General features: G+C 52.8%; 1 protein-coding gene across 8 annotated transcripts in view; it reads right to left on the bottom strand.

The window, feature by feature from the left end:
* arhgap12b (Rho GTPase activating protein 12b) overlaps positions 1–27,531 on the bottom strand; it is a 75,215-nt gene that overhangs the window by 40,882 nt on the left and 6,802 nt on the right. For 7 of the 8 annotated variants that reach the window (XM_035414466.1, XM_035414463.1, XM_035414464.1 and 4 more), the window contains exon 2: positions 23,504–24,234. In XM_035414466.1, coding sequence (XP_035270357.1) covers positions 23,504–24,157 — 654 coding nt within the window. In that variant the 5' untranslated portion in view covers positions 24,158–24,234. Of the gene's footprint in view, positions 1–2,144; positions 2,281–23,503; positions 24,235–27,531 lie in introns of those variants that run through there. The other variant, XM_035414471.1, reaches the window with a different exon arrangement.

Here is a 27,531-nt window from a genome sequence, read left to right as displayed (position 1 = left end):
GCTATTGTAACAGTCACTGTAACTGCAGTGGCTGAATGGGGGAGGGGGGAGGCTAGGTAGCCCCTGGGGGCTGTGATAGCTCTCAGTCTGTCCTTCTGCCAGCTGGGTCCCTGAGCCCCACGTCCCAGGGGCACAAGCCTGGAGGACAGAGTCCAGCTGCGTGCAGCTCCTTCTGGGAACACCCTGCACCCTGCAAGGGCATCTGGGAATCCACACTGGGACAAAGTACACCATCCTACGCAGAGCCAGTTACTGCCCATCCATACCTACTGACATCCCCACTCCACCGTAGAGCTGTACGTGCAGTCTGCCTTCCAGACAGTCTTCTCATCCTCTCTTTGATATTGTTACTGCTTGCAAGCCAGCTGTGGTCTACTGGTAAGCAGTAGCCAAAAGCTAACATTTAGGTTTGATATCAGCAACCAATCCAAGAAGACAAAAAAAGAAATTCGTTTTATTTAGCTAAATCTGGTCTTTTTGTGTTGTTCAGGAAAACCTTAGTCTTGGACTAAGGCAGTAGTCTCAGCCTTGGATTGAAAAGCCCACACACTGTCTTGGACAGTAAACTCCAATCAGTGGTCTAAATCTTGGACAGAGAAGTCTGGCCAGCGCTAGTTTATCAGAAGTACTCAGTCCAGCCTGAACTCAGCTGTGATATTCAACAGTGGCATGGGGACAAAACGTTTAAAGAACTAGTTTCTCCACGAAAGACACGTTCAAATAATTATCCTAAGTTACTATCATCCTCTTCTGAAATGCAAAAAATAACGAAGCAAGGCAAATCGGCTCTCAACACCAACGCCCTGAATAGCCTCGGGCGATGAGTGCGTGCGTGCGTCGGGTGAAGGGAGACGGAACAGGAGCCGGGCCCAATCGCATTCCTGCATCAACGTCTACCTCGCCGAACCGCCGTCCAATCAGCGCTAACGGGCGTGTGCGCAACGGCCGAGGCTCCGAGCGCGAGCAGTTACAGCGACACGGCCGCCGGCCCGACCGCCCCCCCGCGACACTGATCACAGGGCCGAGGTGAGGACCGACCGGCACCCTGTTAGCGGAGCAGCCCCGGTGACGAATAGCGGGGCAGAGGGGAGCGGAGCGGAGGCAATCGGGCAGAGGGGCCATTGATTGCGCTCCGCATCAGCTCGGAGACAAGTGCTCTTGGTACCGACGGAACAATCAACAATGGCCAATCACGGGGCCCGCTCTCTCGCTGCGGCAGACAGCGACTGGGCGAGAATGAGAATGGAGCTGGGGTGGTGGTGGTGGTGGTGGGGGGTCGGAGTATTCCTTCACCAGTGCTGGTCTTTTGGACACAAAATCAACAGCTTTAGGCCCAATTGCCTTTTTGTTTTAAATTGATTGTTCCTATGCCCTGGAAAACCAGTGGAAAATCAGCGCTCGGGTAATGAGGGCAGTACCATGTGGAGTACAATCCACAATGCTGGAGACTGTCCCCTTATTGGGGTCAATCCAGCTGCTATATTTTAATCATTGTATGTAAATAAAATCTTTATAAGCACACCTTGGTACATATAGGTAGAAACACTGGTGTGCACAGTCACTCTGAATCACTCTGAACACAGAGACAGGACAGCACAAAAAAGTACTGCATTCAACACAGTTAAAGAACACAGTTACAAATTCCCTCCACCACTAGTGCATTGCAAAGGCTAACACATCATCAGAGGAAGACAAGCAGTGTACAGTCACACTGGCACCAAAGCTGTCCACAACACTCTCCACCAATCAATTCCCAGGTTCTCACCCCCTCTCTCTTTTCACGGAATTGATTGGCTCTGCCACTGGGTCTTTAAAAGACACAACTCTCATTATTTCTAGTACGACGCTGCCAAAAAACGCAAGAACGGGACGAGCCCTTTGCGGTCAAACTAGGACGGCTAACACGATAGCGTGACCCGAAAGTAGCCAGCGGCGTAGCCGGCGCAACAAGAAACGGTACAACACAGCAAAAGAAGGGAAAAATAATAAAGACCAATGACAAGACAAGCACATGAGCTCTGTGAACAGTTCCCAAGCCCAGCCTCTTCCCCGCTCTGTGTCTGGTACCAGGACCGTGCGCGAGGCGCGGGGGGGCGCGGGGGGGGGGGGGCGGGTACGCGTACGGCGAGCGCGCAGGTACTCACAAGGTAACGCGGGGCTCTCAGGTACGCGTACATCGCTCCGGATGAAAGCTCTGGCGTCTCCGTGCCGTGCTGGGGACTGGAAGGACTGCGGCTACAGGACGATTATATTTAGACCCAGGGTATCCTCTTTAAATAGGGATGCTTATTAACAGCCCGACCTCAGCCGCTCAGAGGGCTTGCGCAATAGGAACAGGAAGAGAGAGAGAGAGAGAGAGAGAGAGACGCTTCCTGCTCCACGGTCTGGCCGGTCAGCAGGCCCACGCTCAGAGGGCACGGATCCCTGCGCCTCCCGGGTCGGAACGCGCGCTCCGGGAGGAAAGGGGCGACCTTTCGCTCACCCACGGCCGCGCACCAAAAACTCGCCTATCCCGGCTTTACGGAGGCACGGGTACATCGTCCGGGGTCCATCGGGCAGGGACCATCTGCAATTTAACATTCTCTCCTGTCCTGTCCACAACTGATGTTCACCCTGCAGCACCCAGGGACCATCTACAAATTACCTTTACCCCACAGCAACCAGGGACCATCTACAAATTTCATTCACTATGCAGCAAACAGGGACCCATCTATAACTTAAATTCTGAAAACAACCAGGGACACACAACACATTACTTACGGTCTGCTTCAGCCTGGGACCGTCTACAAACTACTTCTGCTCCACATCAGCCACGGATAATTGAAAACGAATTTGATATTATTTGACATTCTGCATCAGCGAAAGACGATTCACTGACTTGTGTCAGTCAAACTGCATTATAATCACTTTATAGTTTTTATCACCGTCTCCAGAATGGGGTTGAAAGGCACAGGTTGTATTTCACTGTGTTCTCTACATGATTGTAAGGGCAGATTCTGTGAGACTGTAACATACGCTGTTCCTAAAACACTCAGCAGAATATAAAGCCACGAGGTATAGTATATAAAACCATTAGGCACTAGTATATTCGCAGTATTTTATAAAATTGCAACCACTGATCCTTTTTGTGTTTTGTGGCAGTATTATGATTAAATGGACCTCTGATAAGCACACAGGACAGCCAAAAAACACCCCCCCCCCCACCACAAACATGGTCCCACTCACTCAGGACACAGGCGAATTCCACCGTGAAGCGAGCAGCGGACTGCTACTGGACAGGAAGTAACATTTGTCTGCGAGGTACACAGTTGCCTGTCATAACGGCAACCAATCACAGCCCCAGCAAATGGGTAAACAGACAGGAGAGAAACCGGCGGCGACGGCTTTGAGAGCTCTGGTTGCCATGGCGATAAGCAGGCAGTGACACAGAGCCTCCTAATCATCGAGCCTCAGGGGACGTCATTTCTCACTCGGCGCCACGCCCTCCGCTGGCAGATCCCCTACCTGTTGCAGAATGTGCGGGCATATTAGTCACGGGCGTGATCCCCGAACGGATATCATTTTTGCAGCGTGCCTCACACATACCACACCTTGCACATTCGCGTGACCAGTGATTAAAGGGGAAAATGAGCACGGGATTGAGAATTTTCAAAAAAAGAGAGGCCCTCTGCTTTCTTCGGCCAGAACCACTCTTCAAGCCGGTGTGTGTGTGTGTGTACAAGTGTGTGTGTGCGTAGGTGTGTTTGCATGTGTGTGCATGGGTTAGAGTTAGGTTGGGGAGGGACGGTGTCAGAGCGATTAAACAACCATCACTCTACAAGCACACTCACAGATGATTCACTGTCAAAGCCCCTCCACAGGCAGGGTCAGAACAGATTATACACATTAACGCAGGTGAATCAGGTTAATGGAAGCCCCGCGAAAACCCGTATGAGGGCTCAGTGAGGAAGTATCGCAGGAAGTGAGGCGTGAATGCTGAGACAAGCGACAGGGCACTCAACTTCACACTTTCTGTATGTCTGTGTGTCTCTGTGTGTGTGTGTGCGAGTGCGTGTGTGTGTTGATGTGCATTCATGCGTATGGGCGTGCATTTGCACAAGTTACGTAGGTGTACATATGTGTCTGAGTGCATAAGTGAGTGTATGCGTGTGTGTGTGTGTGTTGATGTGTACTCATGTGTATGGGTGTGCATTTGCACGAGTATACATGGGTGTATGTGTCTGAGTATATAAGCCAGTATGGGTGTGTGTCTCTATGTGTGTGTTTGTGTGGATAGGAGCGAGTGTGGGTGTGTATGCTTGTCTGTGTACGTCTGTCCGTACATGTCCATGCTGTTTTGGTTGGTCTGAAGTGAGGCAGCGGATCATTGAATAGGCAAAGGCTATCACAGTGCATGAAGCACACCAATTTAGATGTTCCATTTTTTACCAGCCTGGCTTACCACTGCCTCTATAAACACACACTGAGTGACCTATTTTGCATTCATCCTTGCAAAAAATTAACTTGTAGAGTGCCAAGCTTGTTCCTCTTATCTGTAAACGACAGTGTCGAAATAGATTTAATGCCTCTGAAACTGTGATTGAGCCAAGCGAACCCCCTCTTTGGGGAAGTGTGCGAAAATGGCAACACACTGAGACGCCAGCACTCTAACAGCGAGCTGTGGAACGAGGAGAGGGACGCGTTTAAAAAAGCTGAAAGAATCACACAGAGGGAGGCTTCGACACCGCGCCTGCAGTCCGAACGCAGAACTGTGACAGGACATGACGACTGAAACCAGAGCGGCCAACCAGGCGTAGGCGCTATTCCAAGAGACCGCTCTTACACGTTTGCGCGAGGAAGCAAGAAAACCTTCCGCAGTCGCTTTTCAACCACAGCGCTTTCATTAATAGCGCAGAACAGACAGTAATGTGTGAGAGGAAAAGAGAGGAGAGAGAAGTGACAGACGGTCCTACAGACAGGATGTGATGCAACATCAATGTCTGGGGCAGAGGTACGGGGGGAGGGGGGACGCAGCGGGGGCAAAGTCCTGCCACTACCTGTCACCGCTTCTGGCAACTGTGACTGACAGACACACAATGGGCGGACAAACAAACAAACAAAACGACCGCGCACCCTGCCTTTCACAAACAAGCGAGGTTGTTCTCCCGGGTGACAAAGGAGGATTGTCCTGCTCAACAATCACAGCGCACCCATCCCGCAATTTCACCGAAAGGAGAGTTACGGAATACAAAACAGGAAAATTGGAGAACAAAAGTGAGATTGAAAAAGGGGGAAACATAAATCACAGGGCGGCAATCAAACTGCGCTCTCCCCCTCCGCCAGATGGGTTCTGGAATCACAGAGATTCTCCAAGGCTCAGATTGCAGGCTACCGAGAGAGAGAGACAGACTATTCAACAGACAATATATTAAATTACTGCAAATGAAGGAGGAAGAACAGCAGATATAATCCACTGAACAAACATCTCTCGAGAATAAAGAGATGATTCAAAGCAGCCGCTCGCAGCTCTACGGCTCTGTTTGTGTGCCGAGGGGACGTCTGGTTCGGGGGGGGAGCGTTGGCAGTTCCGCACGTGCCGCCGCCCAACCTGCGGCGGCCGCTTGTCCGGGGAATAGTCTTTACCAGGGAGAGCTTATCCGGTTAATGAATGTGTGTGAAGTCACTTCCTCAGAGACACGCGAAACTGCACACGTGTGATAGTGGCCTATAATTCCCTGTCCCCTCTAGTTCCTGAACGAGGGGCGCTTAGAAACAGAGCGCAGAGCTCCGTGATTGGCTGTCGTGGGGCGAGGCTCGTCGCTAGACGCCAGCCTTTGAGCGCTCGGCCTCGTCGCGGTTCTCGCGGATCCGCCAGGCTCAGACAGGACAGGGGCCTGAAACGAAGCCCGAGGGAGCAGGTCTCACTGGAGCAGGTCTCACTGGAGCAGGATCTGATCTGAGACCGTCTCCCGGGCCGGAGCAGCGGGAGGCCGGCCACGTGGGCCCGGCGGCCATCTTTACCGCGCTTCTCACTCTGCGCTGATCTGCGGCCTTCATCCTGCCGGCTCTTTCCGCCTGTTCCTCCTCCTCTGCCGGGACTGCAGGACCAGACAGGGTGACGCCAGGCCAGCTGGAAGCTCCTTTATGGAGGCAATTGGACAAATATACAAAAACTAAGAGAATTCTGCATCATATTATTGTTGCATTCGGGCTCTAATGTTCAAGGAATAGTATATGTAGTGAAGTCACAAACAAGTGAATCAGGGCTGCTGGGTGGCTCATTCGGTTAAAGCACCATGCTGTGGAAAGCATGTTAAAGTCGACTTAAGAAAGGTCTTTCTACGACTCCACTCTACAAGTGCTTAGCAGTAGACTGGGGTGTGAAAAGAAGCAGGCTGGAGACACCACGTGGATGTCCACCCTCGTGAATCGGCAGTGGGTTTCGCACATGAACCCGCGCAGCTGCGGTTACAGATGACTGGCCTTCCAAAACGGGGCAGGACATGCTCAACTGCATGTTGGGCAGCATATTCATAATAATCATTTTAAAAAATAAAATAAATAATAATAATAATAATATATTTTATCAGAAACATGCAGGTCCTGAGCTGACAGGTGCAACCTGAACTGAACATGGCCCAGCCACTACCCAATACCTGACTGACTGACTATGTTCCTGCATGGCACCTACAAACTTCCCGGGAGAGGTATCTCAGTGGAGGTGGATTCTCTGCCTCAGACAGAATGACAGCAGACCGCCAGCCGCGCGCGGGTCCATTTTGGGCTGGCGGACGCAGCAGGGACCCCCTGCAGTGTGGAAACTGCCGGGTTAAGGCTGGCGCCTCCAGTGTGGCGTTATCGCTAGCTGTGAAACTGGGACACTGCCTTCTCTATCCCAGGACAGTGTGCCCAGATTTCCTGACACCCCATAAACTGCTCTGATTGGTCAGATGTAGAGAGACATGGAGGGAAACGCATCAGACCTTTCCTCTGACAAAGAAAAAGGGTGTGAAAAACAAGAACAACATCAGAAATTAAATCCTATAGGCACCGGCAAAACGGGCGTGAACAAAAATCTGAAAGCTGTATAAACCTTCGTGCAGACAATACTCAAACCTTCGTACTCAGTCTTTCTAATTAAGCTACTGCAACGAATCATTAGATTCTGCTTTTGTAAGTAGTTTATTATTTTTCTAGAAAGCTGAACACCAACTGGCTATGAGGCAAGTTCTGTCAAAAAGGCATTAGTCTAAATTGTGAATGAGCCAGTTTCCAGCGACAAGAACAAAAGCCACCAGGATGAGACACTTTTTTCTCCCCATTTTTGTAAACACAGGCGCATGTGCTGTGTCATAGCTGGGAGGTGGGTGGGGCTGGGGCCCGGGGGAGGGCGGGGTGGGGTGGGGGGGGGCACAGCAGTGAGAGGTGATCTTTGTGCTGAGACGGCAGAGGGGCACGGGCCGTCGCGCTGAATCACAATGCCCCGCTCAGCATTCTGGGACAGCGCGGCAGCCCTCCCCGCTCCTCCAGACCTCCACGCTCCAGCGGACGAGCCTCCCACGGCTCAGCGGGGAGGCCCGGGCACGCCCCGCCCTTCACACGCAGGCATGACGGGGTTAAAAACGCCTAAAGCGCACTCGCGCGTCCAGCTTTGGCGCTCTTGCCAAAACGCAAACTCCGCCTGCTCGACGCTGCTCGGTGATGATTCAAACCGACGGTGTTCTTGGCGCTGTACAAACCGCTGGGGGCGAAGGGTGGGGCCCCCCTCTCTCCCAGACCCTGTTCTGCCACAGTCGCCTGTCAGGCAGGGGGGTGGAGTCTGTCACAGTCTGCCCTGTCACCAGGCTCTGCCACAGCGTGTCACCAGACTCTCCGTGGCCAGCTCAGCGCCCCCCCCCCCCCTCCTCCAGCACTGCCCCCCCTTCCCCTCCTCCAGCACTGGTCCCCCCTTCCCCCTACTCCAGGACTGGCCACTCCCCCTCCTCCTCCAGCACTGGCCACTCCCCCCCCTCCTTCAGCGCTGGCCCCTCCCCTTCCTTCTCTCTCATGGGCCGACTTCTCCCCGCCGGCAGTCCCCGGGTGCTGCAGGTCTCCGCAGCGGAGAGCTCATTTATTCTCAGAGGGAACGGCTGTGATTTGCATGTCTGGTGAGGCACGCAAACGCCGCGGCTCGTTCAGTCAGCCCGCCGTGTTATTTGCGGCTATGCAGATCACCGCCGCGGCGAGGAGGAACGGCGCCGAAAGCTTTGGGAGGGAATTAACGAGCATGCTCAGTAGAACTGGGGCAGAGAGCGCGCTAATTGGATCAGTCTGCTTTGTGTACTTCCGCCGTCTACACAACACAACTGTACTTCTGCGCGTGCGCGTGCGTGTGCGTGTGTGGCGTATCCGGTGCCAGTCCCCTTCCACAACCATATCAAAAACGGCACAATTTCACAGCACAATGACGTGGATTGTGCTGGAAAGGCTATTTAAAAATAGACGCATTACAGGACAGGTTGTGCAAAGACAGCTTTCTGACAGACTGTAGGAAGCCTGCTTAAATACTCAACTTCAAGGCCCGTGTCCCGCAAGAGGCAAAAAAAAGTCCACACAGCTTAATCCCGCTCTGCAAACAGAGCCAGCGGGGCTTCAAACAGCCCAGCAGTCACGCGGCGGTGGCCAATTCTGAAACGCAAACATGGCCACCTACATTCTTCGAGAAAGGGGAGGGTTGATTGGGGAGTTTAAACGAAGTCAGGCCAATATAACAAGACAGAACAGTACATGAGCCTCCCTCTCTCCCACTCCGCTTCCTTCCCTTCCCCACCTCCCTCTATCTCTCTCTCTCTCTCTCCCTCCCTCTGTCCAGGCCACTCTCTTGTCCTCCATCTGACCTGCGAGCAGTCGGGGATAATTGATCCACACAGAGCTGCTTCTGTAGGACCAACTCGACTTTCACCAGGCGGGCTGTGCCACGCGGGCACAATGGCGCTTTTGTGGGGGGGCGGGTCATGGCAAGCAGCCCTCGTGCCTCCAGCAGCCCGAACCCGCTGGGATCAATACCAGCCGAGCCGAGCCAGGCCGGGCCGGGCTGAACCGGGCCAAACCACGCACCCTGTGGCATAGATTCCACCCTGAGCGACACTACTGTGGGAGCGGCAAGCCGATTGCTACAGAGGGCTCTGTCACGGGTCTCTCCGCCGCGTAGAGGGGCGTGGTCTGGGACCCAAACCGCCGTCACCAGAACAGAGGAGCAGACGGAGGAGAGAGCTCGGCAGAATGGTACCTAATTGATATTGGCCGGCAGTGTTTCCACCCACACACACACACACACACACACACAGAGAAGGGCCCGCTCACAAACACACAAAGCGGTAATTAAGAGCCGCCCCTAGCCCCGTCGCTTGGCGGCTTTTCCCAGCAGCGCTCTTAATCGGCCTTCTTTCACCGCGCATTCCACCGCAACGCGCCCTCCAGATCCGCTCCGCTCCGCTCCTCCTCCTCACCGACAGCCGACGCTCTCCTCTGTGACACAGCTCAAGAACACCTTAAACACAAACCAAACACTGCTGCAGGCAAACGAAGGAACCGGCGCTCGAAACCCCCTTTCTGCTGGGGGGGGGGCGGGCACTGCCAACGACGGCCCCGCGTCATTGGCCGCCGGGACTCTGCCGACCGGAGCGCCAGATGCATCTGCGCGCCTGGCGGGCCTGTGAAAGAGCGATTTTCCGTGTTCCAATAAACAAGCGGCGAAGGTCCAGCAGCCCCGCCCACTCGCAGCCCTGTAATGAAGATAGGCTTGTGGGAGCTGGCAGGTCTTCCTGCATAATCTAATAATCCGGCTCCTATCCTCCTCTCCACAGAGGCCCCATAACCGCCAGGACAGAGGGTAAGAAGATTTGAGGCGGGGGTGTGTCTGACTGTGCCAAAACTAGCGGGGGAAGATAAGAAGGTCCTTGTCCCGCGCTGTCCGCGCACATCCACGCCATTAATGCCTCTCACTCTTCCGTAGCCAGCACAGGGCTCACTGGAGCAATCCACAGCCATCTGGAGCCAAACCCAAAGAGGGCGCTCTCCGCCGAGCACCACCGCACCCCGCACCCGGCCCCAACCTCACCGCGGCGACATGCCGCTCGCAGCAAGCATGGCGTTCGTCGAATTTATCGACACGCAACAAATCTCTTAAAGAAAGCAACCTTTAGTCAAGCGCTGGCAGAGAGATAGTCGGGATCTCAAAACAACACGACCTCCGTGACCCCTGACCTACAGTAGGGACACCAATTTCACTGCTTCTTTTAACACTTAAAAGACATGCGGATGAGGATTGGGAGCGCAGGCCTTCATCGCTGGTCAGCTGGAGCACCAAGCCTGCTAGAGAGAGACTGGAATGCTAAGGAACTGACAGGAGCCTTAATCTTTAAGCCAATAACAGCGACTAGCTAGGGCCTCTGAGAGTACGGGTCAAAGGGCGAGGTCCGCTGGGCAAAGTAACGCTCCTGTTGCGAGAAGGGGCCGCCATTCTTCATCTGAGCCCGCCCCCACACCCCCCCCCCCCCACACAGGTCAGGTGAAGCACCCTGGGACGGAGGGGAGGGGGGAGGCAGTAAGGCGGCCAGCGTCACACAGAGAGCTCTCGCATTCCACTACCGCACTGTTTATTTGCTTAGCAAAGAGCCCTTATGCAGCACAACTTACAGGCCACTCATTACACCGCACCGTGTACGAGCTCCATTTACAGAACCGGATATCTGCTGGAGCAGGTCCGGCTAGCACCTCACTAACGGCTACAATGATTATCCAGCTTATTAACTGCAAACGGACAGACACGGGGGAGAAAGCGCTTTCCCTGGGACCACATCACTGTCCTGGTTTCCTTATCTTCCAATTTCATAGGAACTTTGACCTCTTTGGGTTGCAAATAAAGCCAATGGTCAACACAAGGCCTCTGCCTGGTTACTTGAGTCAAATCTAAGTGGTTCAAAGCTCAGATGCGGTTTTGGTTATTTCAATGGGGAAAAGCCATTGCACTTTTCACAGAGGTATTGTAGCAGTTTGAAAACTCATAAAACCCCTACCTCTACCTCTAGCAATGCTACAGAAGCAGAAACAGAAGCAGTCTACAGACTTAAGATTCAGGTTTCTGATAGCCCTACAGAGTTATGATTCTGGTTTCCGATAGCCTCTTCAGCTCTGTTCAGCTGCTGAATAAAGCTAGATGAGCCCATGTGGAGCACACAAATCTCTCTTACAGAATCCTCCCTTCAGTCACACAGATGAGCCTGAAAGAGCTGCAGTCTCCTACCTCCCAGACCACAGCCATAAATCTACACTGACCACTGCTTGGCAAAGGCCCACGCCACAGAGAAAGTGTGAGCGAGCAAACACACACACACACAGACACACACACACACACACAGTGCATCTGGAGGGCTGTTGGGGCAGTGTTAAAGAAAGTTATCGGCCAAACAAGGGTCATTCATCCGCCTGTTACATTAGCCACACTGTCCCCAGGCTTGGTCCAGTGAACTCTCACTCACACACACACACACACACACACACACTCTCTCTCTCTCTCTCTCTCTCTCACACACACACACACACACACACACACACACACAAACGTGTACAGACCCCTAGTTTATCCAAAACCATCAGCCTTGCAGCTGTTGTGCACAGGTTAAAGGAAGAGTGTGTGCAGATGTGCACACACCTCACTCAAGCAGATGTGCACAGGGCTCCCAGATGTGCGCACGGCTCACATAGACAGTAGGCTCTTCACATTAACATGGCTGTTAGGAGCAGCACGTGGACTGTGGGCAGAACAGATGTGACGGACAGGTGGGCTGTGGACGGGACTGGACAGCAAAAATCACAGCATTGACTGCTTCCATGAACGATTCGATGTAGGATGGGACTTGAACTTGGGGGTGGGGGGGCGCCATGGCATCTACTGTGGGCCTGAAGCCTTAAAGGACAACACAGGTATTAAAAACGTATTTTAGCAAGACTATAGACTCTGGCCAAGTGACAGAACGTGAAGAGTCACATGCAAGGAGAGAAGGTTGGCCATCCTAAAAACATGGCTGAAGTGGATTTTGGCTGGGGTGTTGGAAGAAGCTGGTAGCACACGGTTGAAATTGTGGCCGCCGTGGGGATGTGACTTTGACTCCGCCTGTACTGCTCCTGCTGAGAGGAGGGAAAGGGGGTTTTTACACATCGGGAACAGGAGCCCCACAAGACCACAGCCAAAACAAACTTCTGCCCTCTCCTACTCGTCAAGAGTTATTTGGGGGCAAATTTCAAGGCTTGTAATATCTTATAGGTCCAGCCCACTCCACAGGGGAACAGGAAGAGGCCTTTTCTCCCTCCTGATGTGCTTTCCTTCATGGACCATACATTATAAAGGGAAACATTTATTTCTCCAAACATAAACCCCTAGATCTGAAATTAGACTAGCATTAGCCAGCTAGATGTGACTGCAGTAACAAGAGGGAAATTAATGATGCTTCCACAAGCTTTCCGCCACCGATGCGTCCTGAACCTCGTCTTCATTTCAAAGCGCAGAACCCACTGCAAAGGGCCTCTTCATCTCTGAACTCAAATGAGTCATGCTCTTCAGATGAAAGATAATCATATTAACACCGCTGTTCCTCTGGTTCTGGTCAGTTCCAGCAGCTTCACTGGCCGTTTTGCTGGCGGTGAAACTGCCTGATTTACCGACAGTGCCGCTGCACCATGTGGATGCTGCTGTACTCTACCATCCAAACGTCCACAGGGGGCCATTTTATTCTGCACCCTGCCGTACCGTTTTTGTATTGGTGTCTGTTTCCATGGAAACTAAAGAATGTGGCCGAGTTGTTTATACGGTGCCCCCCTTCCTCACCCCTGTCCCATGAGAGGCTCTGGTTTGTTCGGCTATAACCCACTGCTCCTTTGTAATGTCAGAGTCCCTCTTCAACACCCCTGTGTGTGGAATGTTCTAGCAACAAAGGGGGTTTCTCTGGAAGGCATGTTCACAGATAGAGGCGTCACCACGGGAGCAGGGAACCCACGTCAACACAGGACGGGCGTGCGGCCAGAGCCTGCCTGCCCGCACACTGCACAACACTCTCTGCCGGTCTATTCTCCAACAGTCTGGCGACCCTAAGATTATGGACAAGGCCTGCCACTTCTACACCCAGCCCTGTTCCAGAACACTCAATCTGCAGTCAAACAGAGGCACTGGTCTGCAGAGCAGGAACACTGAGAACCGCACCACCAATGTGATTGAAATGTTCAGAGGAGGCAAGGGCTGCTGTACAGAAGAGAGTGCTGATGGATCACACTGTGTTGAGACAGATTGTGTGTGGTGGGTTACCGTGTTCAGGACACCACTGGTGTGTTGAGAGGGGGGTGAAATGTACCAAATTGCATTGTTATGTTGAGCTTATTCTTTGAGGACAGTGGTACAGTAAAAGACACTGGCAGCATAGCTGTGGAGTTTTGGCCCACAGCAAAGCTACAGTCTGGTATGGCAGAACAGCATAGGCTGACATTCTGACATTCACCAACTCAAACACAGAATAAGACTTGAGTCTCAATGGCTCAAGGTTTGCAAAAAAAAAGTTCCTTTTCTTGACATGAAACACAGTTGATCTGATTGGACCAGAAAGTGTCCAGAGTAGCCACATGAACATTCAGCTAGTAAGTTAGCAAAGTGGGTCATCTTGCTAACAAGCTAGTTAGCTGACCAGACTACTAGCCATCTAGAGAGCCACCAGGTCACAACAATAACACAATAGCTTTACCAAAAGGGAACAAATTATAGAAGATTTATTTGAACGGCTTCTTTCGGAAGTAGGAAATATTCATTCCATTTGGTCTATGAAAGCCGTTAAAAACATTTGCTGAAAAGCACACATTTCAAGCAGATGTTTCTACCGGCTAACTATGGAAAAAATTTTGATGGAGGTCTCTGCTCAGAGTTTATTTTCTAATTTCAAAAGCCGCCTACCCTCCCGTGATTTGTTAATCTAACTGTCAGCTAATTTCCCGGATCACTAGTTTCCCGTCCTGAAAATGGGCGGTTCTATCCAATCGAACGTAAACCTCAATAGCAGGCTGAAAGCCAAGAGGCAGAAGCCTATAAGGGCAGGCTAATCAGAGCCCATCTCAGTGCACCCAGATCGGAACCAGCCTCTTCCCAACACAGGCGCCGCCGAGTCGATGGGAACACACCTCGGCCCGACCCACAGAGACGGCATCGCAATCATCACTTCATGGGATCGCCGTTACATAATTTTAATGAGCGCTCAGAATTGGATTACATGGTTCTATGTCACCGCCAAGCTCCGCTGCCTTGGTGCGCCAGTACTCCCAGAGGTGTCACCAACTCTCGTGGAAGAAGGGAGGGAAATGAGATTAGCTCGGGGAGCGAATGCGGCGCCTGTATCGGCTCTGTGTCATTGCTGCTTTCGGTAGCAGCCTCCGCTGCCGGTCCCTTCGTTCTATACGTTACGCGCGAGCGTCAACAGAGCCGAGCTCTTCTCCTGCCTCTGAGCTGCGGGCGGCTCGCTGCCACCTTCCTGTACCACAGTCTCCCTCTCTCCCTCGCTCGCTGCCACCTTCCTGTACCACAGTCTCCCTCTCTCCCTCGCTCGCTGCCACCTTCCTGTACCACAGTCTCCCTCTCTCCCTCGCTCGCTGCCACCTTCCTGTACCACAGTCTCCCTCTCTCCCTCGCTCGCTGCCACCTTCCTGTACCATAGTCTCCCTCTCTCCCTCACTCGCTGCCACTTTCCTGTACCAGTCTCTCTCTCTCCCTCTCTCCCTCTCTCCCTCGCTCGCTGCCACCTTTCTGTACCAGTCTCCCTCTCTCCCTCTCTCGCTGCCACCTTTCTGTACCAGTCTCCCTCTCTCCCTCGCTCGCTGCCACCTTTCTGTACCAGTCTCCCTCTCTCCCTCGCTCGCTGCCACCTTTCTGTACCAGTCTCCCTCTCTCCCTCTCTCCCTCGCTCGCTCGCTCGCTGCCACCTTTCTGTACCAGTCTCCCTCTCTCCCTCTCTCCCTCGCTCGCTGCCACCTTTCTGTACCAGTCTCCCTCTCTCCCTCTCCCTCGCTCGCTGACACCTTTCTGTACCAGTCTCCCTCTCTCCCTCGCTCGCTGCCACCTTCCTGTACCAGTCTCTCTCTTTCCCTCGCTCGCTGCCACCTTTCTGTACCAGTCTCCCTCTCTCCCTCTCTCCCTCTCTCGCTCGCTGCCACCTTTCTGTACCAGTCTCCCTCTCTCCCTCGCCTGTGCAAGTAATTCTAGCGCAAAGACTAGCTGAGGAAATGGCAGTGACTTCCTGTGAAACCTCTGCCCCTCCCCCCATGAGAACTCACAGGTATTCAGGAAAACGAGCAATCTGAAGCCCCATTAAACTGCTAACAAATGTGTTTTGCCTACTTAAGTTCCAGAATTAAGCAACAGCAGTTCTGAGATGCCCTTAACTACAAACAGCTCACAACTCTTAACTATAAACGGCAACAGAAGCTTCCTTTGGGCAGTCGAGGGTTAAATAAGACACTAAATGGCAAGCCAAAAACAACAATAGCTTCAGTTTCATTCTCCAGAACACCTTAACAAGACAATGTTACCAAAACATCCAAAGACTCCCATCTGACCCACTGACATTTCAAACCAGAATTGCACCGCAGAAAGTGCATAATATCATGCCAGGTGGAAAGTACATAATAGCACTTCAGTCACTGCTGCATAACAATGCAAAAGCAAAAGTTCATCTTGCGAATGTATCCATTTCAGAACATGTAGCGATCCGTAGCTATTAATTTCAGAATGAAGAACTACTACTCTGAGACTGCTGACCTTCTGCTCTCAAGGAATGTCACAGGCAGTCCGGTAGCGGTGGCAGGTCGGGGGTGGAGTGGGGATAGAGTGACAGGGGCACCCGTCTTATTCAGCCAGACTGAAGCCTCAGAGGCGACAGGCTGTGAAGGTTCAGGTGTGTCCGTGGATTGGTGAGAAAGGCTCATGTGACTTGACCTGTGGGCACACTGTGTCCCCGTCAGTGCTTTAGAAAGAGAGAGGAGAGAGAGAAAGAGAGAGCAAAAGATAGAGAGGGCGAAAACGCAAGAGAGAGCAAGTGCAGAGAAAGTCACAGAGAGAAATAAAAGCATGCATACCCACATATCCACACACAACCATGAGCATGCGACGCATGCTTGCACGCTCACTCACGCGCAGACACGCACATCCCATCAGTGCTCACCACCCACACAATTTTAATGTCAGCCTTCTGCCTCACCACCTATCCCACAGTAAATACCCAGAATTCCAGCTCACCGTTACCGAGACCACAATGGGTCGGATTCACCCCGCGTGGAAACACGATGTACTCTGCCGCCTCGGTCTCCAGGGAAACCTACATAAACATCGAATGTAAGCCCAGGAGCTGAAGCGCGTGAGGAAGTCGGCGAGACGCTACTCTGAGGGCGCCTGAACACAGCTCTACTACGCAGGTGTGCGACGCTCCACCCAAGGCCTGAGCAAAATGCGTTGGTTGGCGCCGGCCCACACGTTCTCCACGAACGCCGGTTCTGGACATGGTGCTCAGAACAACCCCGGGGCACTCGTCACAAAGACTGCCGTGATGGACAGGCCCTCCCAACACCGGCTCTGACCATCGGGTCAGCTAACATCGTGCAGAGGGGGTAAAATCTCCCTGCATTACTGTAGTCTAAAAACAGCACAGAGACTTCACCCCGTCTAGAAAAAAATACGAAGGGATGTTCCAACCAAGGATCAGTTCCACAGTGACAAAAAATCATGCATCAGCAAACAAAATGTAAAATACGCCAACGTTTGATCAGCATAAAGTTTTAACATCTGAACCCAACATCCTTGCATCTTGAAAGATTTGAGATTTGTTCACTGCCCTCACTTGCGCTACCTTGTTAGTTCATCCCGCAGTGTGGCAGGAAGCCATTACCAGTCAGTGAGCTCTGTCTCAGGAAACAGGAAAAGTTCTGAAGCTGTCAACAATATCTGAAATGCAATGTGTTTCATGGACAGCGTGCTTCTAAGCACTACCATCAGAGTCATGTGACCACCTGAGGCTGTTTAGTGGAATGTACAGTGGACTTTCGCCTGTGCAAAAGCAGTGCTTCCAGGTGTTACTTTATAGGATGGCACTGGCAGTACGTCCCAAAGGAGGAAGTGAAACGTATGCTACTACGGTGGGGGGAGGGGGTGCAGTGCCCATTAAAAATTGTGATACACACAGAGGTATTATTTGGTTATTGAAGGCTGGGAAACACACTGAAGTACTGAGTGTGATAAACATACCACACTGGTCGAACGTCAGGGTGACAGTGGCCTAATTCCTCGACCACCCCCCCTCCCCCGCCCCCCCTCCCCCGCCCCACAAACTTCCAAATGCCTCCCCCTTTCCCACAAGGAGAAAAAACTATTTCAAACCCTAACTCTCTGTCACCCAAAACAGCTAATTTCCAACCCCCATACGCATACATGAGCCAACACTGGTCATGAGCACGCTGCGGAGAAAAACCACGCATGACATCACAGCGGTGGTGGTAAGGGGGGAGGGGGTAGGCGGTGAGCATGCAGCATTCCTGACCTCTGACCTCCTCACGAGAACAGCGGGGAGAAGGGCACCTCGGAGGGTCACGGGAGAGAACGGCCCCTTTGATGCAGAGAGCACTCACGCAGGGCAAACATTAGATTAAGGGGAGGACCGTCTTCTGCGGGGCCAGTGAGCCTTCGTCAGATGAGCTGGGTTCGCCGCGGAGGGAGCGAAGGGGCCTGGCGTACACACGGTAACGTGTGTGCAAGGAATGTGGCAAGAATGACAACCACGCGCAGAAAAACAACACCGCTATCCCGCCTAGCCGCCGCTCGCATTCAGCTACGGGCTCGGAAGCCCACCGTAGGAGGCGCGTCGAAACGCTCTCCTTCCACAGGCTCCTCAAAGGCGACACGGTTCAGTTCTGAATGAACGTAGCGAAGCGCGCGTGGTTATGCGCAAGCGTGGAGCAACGCAAGCGAGCAAAAACTTTCAAATGTAAAACGGCTTGCTGCAGTTTTAAATGAGAGCATCTGTTAGACGGGCTCGTTTCCTCACTGAGAAAAATTACAAGCGGAAAACGGTCCGTTTGGAGCGTGAATTGTCTTGGTGTTGCTCCTCTTCTTGAGGAGGGCCGGCTGTACGGCTACGAGGGCCCTGGGTGAGCGGCCAGAACCGCATTGAGGCCACTCCCCCCCCCGCTAAGACAAGCCTCCAGCACACCAGAGCGCAAGCCAGTCCGGATTAGACTGGCTGCCCGTGTCATGAGGAGGAGACAGGGAACTTAACCTGAGAATCCAGGTCAAGTACATCGGGATTGTCTTTTCAAACTGACGCCTTCACTATTTACTGCTGCTCTTAAGCCTTGGGGGGGGGGCGAGGGGGGGAGGTGTCTCTCTCTAAAAATACTGATAGCTGTGGTGTTACAGGGGAAAGTGCAGTCACGCCTTTACGGCAGTGTGTGCCGTGCAGATGCCACTAAGATCGAAGGAGCAATTTAAAAGATGGAATTTCAAGGCCACTCATCATGTGACATAATGAACCAATAGGAAGAGCATTTAAAAAGGCACCTGTGTGAGGCAGGGGGGAAAACTGTCCACAAATGATAAAAGAGCAATATGATCTCTAACCTCTCGCCTCACACAAAACAATATAAGGGCTCTCTTCCTTCCCAACAAGAGACCTTTGAGAAGCTGCCCTGCAAACTGAAGATAGTCCAGCTTCTTTTTTGACAACTTGAACACACACAGTCTGCCTTCTTACACCACAGATCAGAGTAGTCAGAACTAGAAAGCCAGGCCTCGTGCTCTGCTACCAGTTCCTTATCAACAGCACCTCTGCAGCCAATATTCATGGGAAACCAACATTTAAGTCAAAGGAGGTGTCTTTTCTGAATAATGGAAACACATCTATTGTTTTCTCTATATTATACATTATCAGCATATTTAAGACATAACTGAAGGCTAGAAGTTTCTTGTTTAAATTTCTTCTGAACTGCAGTCGCCACTAAATTTTCTGAATCCACCCAAACCAGCCTTTTCAATGTTGAACATATAAACAGTGTCCACAACTACAGAGAACTTTAGTAATATGGTCTTTTGTTCTGTCACTTTATGGCAGCAGATTTCATTTCAGAAGCACGAAGACACTTCTGCAGGCTTTGAGGTCGTGATAAATGAGGAAAAGGGGATATTTTTTAAGGTTCGAAGAGCGCAGGAGCTGTGCGTTCGGAAACTGCTGCGTTTGAAACCTACTGCTGCGGAACAAAGTGAGATTCATGGGTAGTTTAAAAAAAGGAACTCAACGAACCCAAAGCGGAGTCAATAACTGGTACACCGTCTATGACCCCCAAGCAAAGGAGATAAGAGAACTATGAAAAAATGTTACATTTACATGTTAAGAGAATTAATGAATGCTAGGACTGTTGGGTAAATTATAAATTCTCCGTGTGTCCACCTAACACCTTCTCTCCAATGGGGAGAGTATTCAGCTCCCAGCCGAGAGGGGATAGAGAGAAAGGGGGGAAAGAGGAGGAGTGAGGCGGAGGAGATGCTGGTTAGCGGGGTCACGCCACTGCAGTCTCGAAGGGAAGTGGTTTCTCGCTGCACAGCCTCGCTCTGCTCTGCTCTGCCGCTCAGAGACGGGTAGAGATCAGGAAGCGCTCGACCGTCTTTACCCGAGTGTGGCAGCCAGACAGGAAAAAGACACTCCGGGGTGAAACCGAGGTCAGTTTCGCTCGCCCGCGCGCCCGCGCTCGACGCCCATCGAGCGCCCTGCCTGCTACACACAGAGGAAAGCTTACCTTCACCATCGGGAGGCAATACAAAATACAGGCCGGGCTGCCCACCTGCTGTGACCACAGAGAACGTCCTACGCATTCAACGACATTCCCAGGTGTGTTAGATGCTGCGTCACACGAGCACAGCCAATCAGACAGTTACCTGCTTACACTATGATGCTGAAACTCCAGTACTTATGTTTAACGTTTGACCAAGATTACAGGCACAAAACAGGAAAGCATACACGCACCCTCAAAACCTACTGAAGGTGAGAGGTTAAATGTAGTGCATATGGTGACATCCTCCCTGACTAAAGTGCAAAATGCAGCCAGCGCCTTGCAAAGCAGCCAGAAGGTTCTCTACTATATGCTGTATGCAGAGAATACATGGGTGTGTGCGCACACACACAGACACACACACGCGCATACACACACACAGACTAACACACACACACACACACACACACACAGACTAACACACACACACACACACACACACACAGACTTCAGAGGGGGGGGGCTTCAGAAATGGCTGCAGGAGGGATTTGGCATCTCATTGACCACATCAAACACGCAGAGGCGCCACTTCCCCCCCGGCCCGGCCTTCGGAGAACATTCGCACCACAAACAGCCTGCCGAACCCCGGCCCCGCGGAGCGCCGTCCCCCGCCCCCACTTACTGATGTTTCTCTGGCGCTTTAAAGCAACCCGGCTCATCACAGCCTGTCTGTCCTCGCCAAGAGGAGCGTGACAAAGGACAACACGTTCCGCTCCGCCCCTGAAAGGCGAAGGGGACCCCTGAAAGCCGGGGGGAGGGGCCGAACTCGGGTCTGACATCTGAGCCAATTTAAACGAGGGGGCTCCCCCCCCCCCAAAACCGTTGTGAGGGCAGCAGGGGCGTTAACGATTCAACTCAAACCGGTTTCCTCAAATCTGACATGTGGAGAGGACGAGGGCAGGACTTGGGCTGGACATGCCACTCAGGTGAAGCAGGTGATACTGCATTTAGGCCCTGACAGCAGGCTGTGTAACCCCAGACCCTTCTGCTTTCAGCACTACTGACCTCCCGATCACAGTGACCACTCACAGGCTGAATACCCAGGCTAGCCACTCAATGATATTTTACACGGATTAAATGAACTTATAACACTATAACCATCAAGGTTATCCCCCAGTGAAAATACAAATATAATAACATGGAAATATACAATTGATATATATAATTGAATAAATGCAACTATGAACCTATCTGTGAACATATAAAAATAAAGCACTGTAATATATGAATTTATTCATTCACGTGTGTTCATTCATGCTTTCATTTTGATTTTATTTCTGCATGCATTTTCTTCTGCTAAGACGTAAACAAATGGATGCGAATGAATGGCATTTACAATTGGTCTAAGAAGCCAGTCTACAAATTAAACTGAAATATGACATACGATCATTTGGAAAATGCTGTACTTACTGCTAATTGAACAGAGGGCCTACAGCATTTAAATTATAGCTGAACACAAATGAACTAACTAAACATTTAAATGTTATTTTTATCCACATCAGTTAAGAAGTTTCCTGAACACACTGGTGAGGAAGACCAACTCTTATTTTTCATTGTGAAAGTTGTGACAGGGAAGCAGAACCACAGCTCCTCTCGAATGAGTAAGTAACAGAAAGCTTTAATGCCGGATCTGCTGGAGCACTCAAAAGAGGGACCAAAAAAGGCACAAATTTATTCTGCAATTCATATATTCTTTAATGTATTTTGTCATTTATATTGTGATTTACGGATGCATTTCCACATTTATTTTTTATTCATTTATACTTCCTTATTCTGACAAGGGAAAAGCCTCCATTCAATGGCTCATTTTAAATAAGAATAAAAAGTAAACCTTGTGAAGCTGTATCAGGTGTTATGAAATCATGCCTCAGATTATGACTGGTGTTTTCAGGTTTTTCCCTGTCACAAACGTGGATTTCTCATAAAATTTGGCTGAAAAATTAAAACAATAAAACCCCACCAATGAGAAGATAAAAATGCAGAACACTTCATCTGATAAATACTCTCTCCTGGGTTTGCACTGGCTGCTCAGATGTGTGATGCACACAGGTCTCACAGACCAAGCCAATCACAAAGCAGGATCTGTGCATCTGATTGGGCGGGGGCGGAGCCTCAGCCTGGACACAGGGTGCAGCTTCTCACCCACCCCTGGTTCTCTCCCCACCCCCACCCCCACCCCCACCCCCCGCCACCCCCATCCCCCCCCCTCCCTGCACCCCCACCCCCACCCCCCACCGCACGACGCACCCCGGAAAGCCGCCCGCACCCTGGGCAGATATGACCTACTTCTCCATTCGCTCGGCGCCTCTTTGTTCGCGGCGCCCCGCTCCCCGGCACGCGGAGACGGGGACAAAGAGCGGGAGCCGCTCGGCCGTAGCCAGCCTCCCGCCAAAAACACGGCGGCCGCTAACTTACCCGCCCGCCAAGCCCCCTTCGCGGGGGCCTCCTTTCAACTTCACACACGAAACACGGCGGATCAAATGAAACCCCCTCCCCCCCTCTCGAGCGGGATGGCTTTTAGCGGCTTTTTGGGACGCCCGCGCTGGGCTGCGCGAGAGAGCGAATGAAGAGGGGACAAATCTCCACAGAGGATGAGAATTAACTTTCCATTAGGGGGCCTGGCGGGGTGCCTTCTCCGCACTCTCAGGGGATACAAGCCATCGTGGGTATGAGCGGCTTTCTCTCGGCGTGAGGAATCCTACCCCCCCCCCCCCCCCCCCCCCCCCCCCCCCCCGCCTGGCTGGGCCCAACCTTTCCACCCAGTCCCCAGCTGCTGCACCTGGAGGAGCTGTGGCTGACTCCGCCTCCGAAGTCACATGATTTATAACGACATGCACTCACGTAGTGGTTTTCTTGAGTTTACGTTCAACCGAGCTTGCTCAACCAGACACCTCAACCATGCGATTCTCAACCATGCCGTTTGGAATAAAAGGGTAACACCAAGCCGACCCTTCTGCTCTTTTAATGATGAACCTCCCAGCCCCCCCCCCCACCCCCCCCACCCCCCAACATGGGAAAGATCACCCTGAAGTGGAATTTTTATACTGGAATTTTAATAGGCCGTTGCACTGGAGAAGCTAATGAAATTCTGGCACAAACCAAAATGTATTCAATGCAGCAGAAAGAAAATAAGAAAAGAAAACTTACAAAAACACCCCTCAATGGGCTTCACAGCAACAATGGAGCCACAAATGAAAACGAGGCCTTTGAAGCATAAAACTTTTCATCAAAATGCAGCATGATGTGAGGAAACGCATTATCGAGAAGCGACCAGTAATTGGCGAGAGCGAATCTGCAAGACACGGAGAAAGGAAGAGACAGAATAAAAGTGTGAGAAAGAATCGGCGAAGGACAGGCAGCCTGAATGTGAGACGGAGTGAAAGATGGAGCGAGACTTCATGTGTGAAATCTAACAGAAGAAGCGCTGTGAATCTGAGCTCCACGCGCTGACCCTGGTAGAGCGGGACGCACGCTTCCAGCTGCCGATGGCGGTGGCGGCGGCGGCGAGAGACGGCGGAGCCGCCTGCCCCCTCCCCCTCCCTCTCCCCCTCTCCCCCTCCCCCCCTCTCCCCTCTCCCCCCCCCCTCACCTGCATGTGCTCGGTGGAGCTGCTGCTCAGGTCGTCCCCCCCTCCCCCCCTCACCTGCATGTGCTCGGTGGAGCTGCTGCTCAGGTCGTCCCCGGACTCGGAGTCGTTCCGGAGCTTCTCCGAGCCGTCGCCGGCCGAGTCGCAGCGCGAGGGCGTCCGCTCGGCGTCGCCGTCCGGGGGCGAGCGCGGCACGGGCGACTCGGCGCGCGTCCGCGGCAGCGTGGAGCCGCCGCCGCCGCCGCCGCCGTTGTTGTTCTGGAAGAGCTCCGCCGGGCTCCTGCCCGCCCCGGGGCTGCCGGGGTTCTGGTTGGCGTCGCGGCGCCCCCCCGGCGGGCTGCAGTGGCCGGGCGTCGGCCTGCCGAAGCTGGACATCTCGGCGTGCCTGTTGAGGTTCTCGTTGGACCGGCGGATCTCCAGGACGGCGGGCTTGGCCTTCCCCGACCCGCCCTTCAGGAGGGGCTTCGGGGGCGGCATCAGGGCCTTGCGCACCTCCCGCACGTACTGGGCGGGCACGTAGAAGGCCTTGGCGCTCCTGTCCTTCCTCACCTGCCACCAGTCGTCGTTGGTCTTCCTCACCAGCATGTAGCACTCGCCCTGCCGGATGGTGACCAGCTTGTCTTTGGCCTTGTACTCGTAGTCGAACTCCACCTCGATGTAGGCCTGCCCGGGGGCCACCGGCAGCTCCACCCCGCCGTCCCTGTCGGCCATCTCTCGCGCGCGGCTCTGGGTGCTCACCGTCCGAGGGCCGGGGGAGGAACCCGCATGGCGATCCGCGCACTCGCGCGCTGTCGGTGGGAGAGAAAACAGCACAAACGTTTACACTGCAAGCTTTTTATCTCCCCTATTTCCCTCCCCAATTCCCTCCCCCCTCCCCCCTCCGGCACCTAAACCCTGTGCCACTTCAGAAGCATAACCGCTGGTCCTCAAAAGGAACGCAAGAACAGATTTTTTTAAATTCCTGTCACACGCTTCCCTCGTTGCAGATCCACTTAGCCCAGCGTCTGCTGGCGGCGGCAGGCTGCGCTGTCACCATTACTCACCGCGCTGAAAAAATTTCCCTTTCGGAAAATTGAAAAAATCAGGATGTCGCGTCGCCTGTTACTCAGGGGATAAAATGGAGGTCGCCGCTCTGAACGATCTCTATTCTGATGGACGGTGTCCCCACGCCGTGCTCCTCATTACTGCCGCAAACCAGCATCTGAACCGAACAGCAAGCCACGCAGCAGGAGGGCCACGCCCGCCAGAGGAGATGTGTATCTCGCACTGACCATAACTGACCACACACAGGTGCTCAAGGAGTAAAGGCACTTATAGCACAGGGAGGCACTTATGCACAGTACCCTGATGAGGCCTCACTGACATTAGCCCATCTATCCAGGGCTGTACATAACTGAAGACCCCCAATCACAGTCACCTCCTGACAGGGAACAGGCTAACTAGTGATGGCTAGGACTACCAACTGAGTTTTGTTCAGTGTTTTGTAATACAGGAATCATATTACCAAGATCTCACATTCAAGTGGTTGTGAACACCTAGAGAAGGGTGAAGCACACTGTGTGTGTGTAACATCCGCGGTCTTTGTGAGTCACGCCCATCAGCGTAATCAGACGCTACATCTCGGGCTGATGACTGGACAGGGGCACAGAATTTTCGGAAAACACCCGTGCCTCACGCTGGGCTACTCTACTCGACGATGCTCCACACACATTCCAGCGGGGATCCTGGCCTATATTTACACCGCCGCCCTCACCACTATTTATACTCCCCTGAGTAACCCGGCTACTACAGCGTCTCCCCTTTCCTCCCCTTCCGCCGTCCACACAAGCCAAGGGAGGGGGGGATTCAGAGTTTGGGGGGGAGGGGGGGGGGGTTCTATCTGAAGGAGATAATCCCCTGACATTCAGACCAAAAATGCACTCTTGAGGCTTCCCCCGGCGACTGCTTGGCTACAGGGAGCCACTCGTATCGGGTTAGCACGCTGGGGTGGGGGGTCGGGTGGGGGCGGGGGGTTGGGGGGGTTAGGGGGCAGGGGGGTTCTATTTTCACTCTTCTGTTCAAAATAGAATCTACCACCAGCCGCTGGGGTAAGAGCAAGCAGGCCAATCCCAAACCACAACCGCATGTTCCTGCAAGTGCACTCAGAGACGCTTCGCTCGCGCCCGGCAGCCCGAGCGTCACGACGGCTTCCCCTTCAGGCCAGAGAGAGAGAGAGAGGGAGAGGGAGAGGGAGAGGGAGAGAGAGCGCCGAGCTGCTAGCGTTCAGGCGCGGCGCGGCGCTTGGACGAGCCATCAGAGGGGAAGAGCGGCAGGTTTCCAGAGAATTCCTTCCCCCCGGGCTGCGCTTTCCGTGACTCCGGGACGCGGGCGGAGCGCGTTCCCGGCCTGTCGGGGCAGGAGGAGGCCGCGTCACGAGCCCCGCGCTCGTGGAGAACACAGGCCTCGGCCCGCCCGCGCGTACGCCCACATCAGCGACGCGTGCGCCGGGCCCTCGACACGCACCGGGTCCTGTTCCGACAGACCCCCCTGGCTCCCACGCGCTGTCAATCATCTGGAGTCTCCCCGCTCTGAGCAGAGGGGCGTGGCTTTAAAAAAAAAAAACACGTTCCGCCTTCCACACGCCGTTGCGTTGCGTCTCGCGGCGAAAATACGAATCGCTGCCCTGCTGACAAAGGCGATCTCATCTGCCGGAGGCATCGCAAAGGAGCGACACCTCACGGACGGCGTCATGGCCCGGAAGGTTCCAGAGCGCCTGGGCAGTTCACGGGGACACCCGTAAAGCTTAATAACCAAACACGGAATACACTGGAGGAGCAGAGCCACAAAGACACCCTTTCTGCCTGATTAGACTGTGGAACCCCTCTTAAAGAAGAGGACTTTGGGTGGGACTTAATCCTCCTGGGATCCAGACCCTGCAGGACAAATCAGTTCTTTACTAAGGGTTGCACACAGATTGGTCCTTTGAGTGCTTTAAAGGAAAAAGCCACAGATCTAGTTAAGAGCCGTAGAGCTGGTACTTATAAAGCTGGGAGAGTCGCCATTTTTTAAATCTTTGCTTGGGTAAAGATCCTCTGAATCAGGTTTAGGTAACCCTGGTCCTGGAGCACAACTGGCGATTCTGGGTTCTCTCAATTATCACGCTACATTAATGCAGGAGACCATGTGTCCAAGGTATTCTGTGTTTCCAGAACAAAAAAAGCACAAATGTTCCTGACACCACTGGAGCAGGGTTGGCAGCTCCGGGCCAGAGAGTTTAAAGCTCTCTGCGCGCTTTAAATTAACTAGAAATGTTGCTAGGTAGCCAACGAGATGTTATAGTGCGAAGGTCACCAATCTTACAAGCCCATTCATCCACGATTCTACCAGAACAATTGACCTTTTTTTTCCCGAAAGGTCATCGGGGCTGGGTTCAGAAGTGAAGTCACTCGTTTTTGAAAAATTTCCCCCTTAGAACTGCATCCTGGCAACGATCAATCAGAGAGTTTGGGGAGAGTGACCCGGAGAAGAAAACCCCCACAGGCTCAGTTTAAGCGCTACCATTGCACCCGGTGCCTCTTCCGCCTCATAAAGAACAAAGCTTGACAGAAAAAAGGAAGCCCCGACGCTAACCCTGAGTCACATCTGAGACGCTGTCAAACAAGGGCCAATTGACAGGTTTCCATTGCAGCTACAGCCCTGCCGTCTACCCACGGGGGAACCACGCTTCCATATATGGAAATGATTATATTCCCCACATCTAGATCAAATTATGACACCCAACAAAAAGATACAGGCTGTTCTAAATAGAGAAAGGAGTTTGGGAAAACAGTTGTTTATCCCGTCTAAACACGGGGCCACTCAAAAGCACACTTAAGGAACCGCAGCGGTTTCCTCCGACCGCTAACCAAAGGGTGTATTTTTACCCCACTCCACGCTAACGCCCAGCAGTTAAACAGACCCCGTTTCAGACCCCGAAAAAGCCACAGGAGCCTGTGTTCATCACGCGACCCCCTTCGTTTGAACACGGAACATCGCTCCCAGAGTCCAGCAGCCCCCCCAACTTAAACTCAGGGCAAAGGCTACGGTTTTACGGTTCTAAAACTGAA

This window comes from Anguilla anguilla, chromosome 4 (assembly GCF_013347855.1).
Source record: "Anguilla anguilla isolate fAngAng1 chromosome 4, fAngAng1.pri, whole genome shotgun sequence".
NCBI classification, from domain to species: Eukaryota; Metazoa; Chordata; class Actinopteri; order Anguilliformes; family Anguillidae; genus Anguilla; species Anguilla anguilla.
Note: the sequence above shows the minus strand (reverse complement) of the source record. Positions and strands in the feature narration are given on the sequence as shown.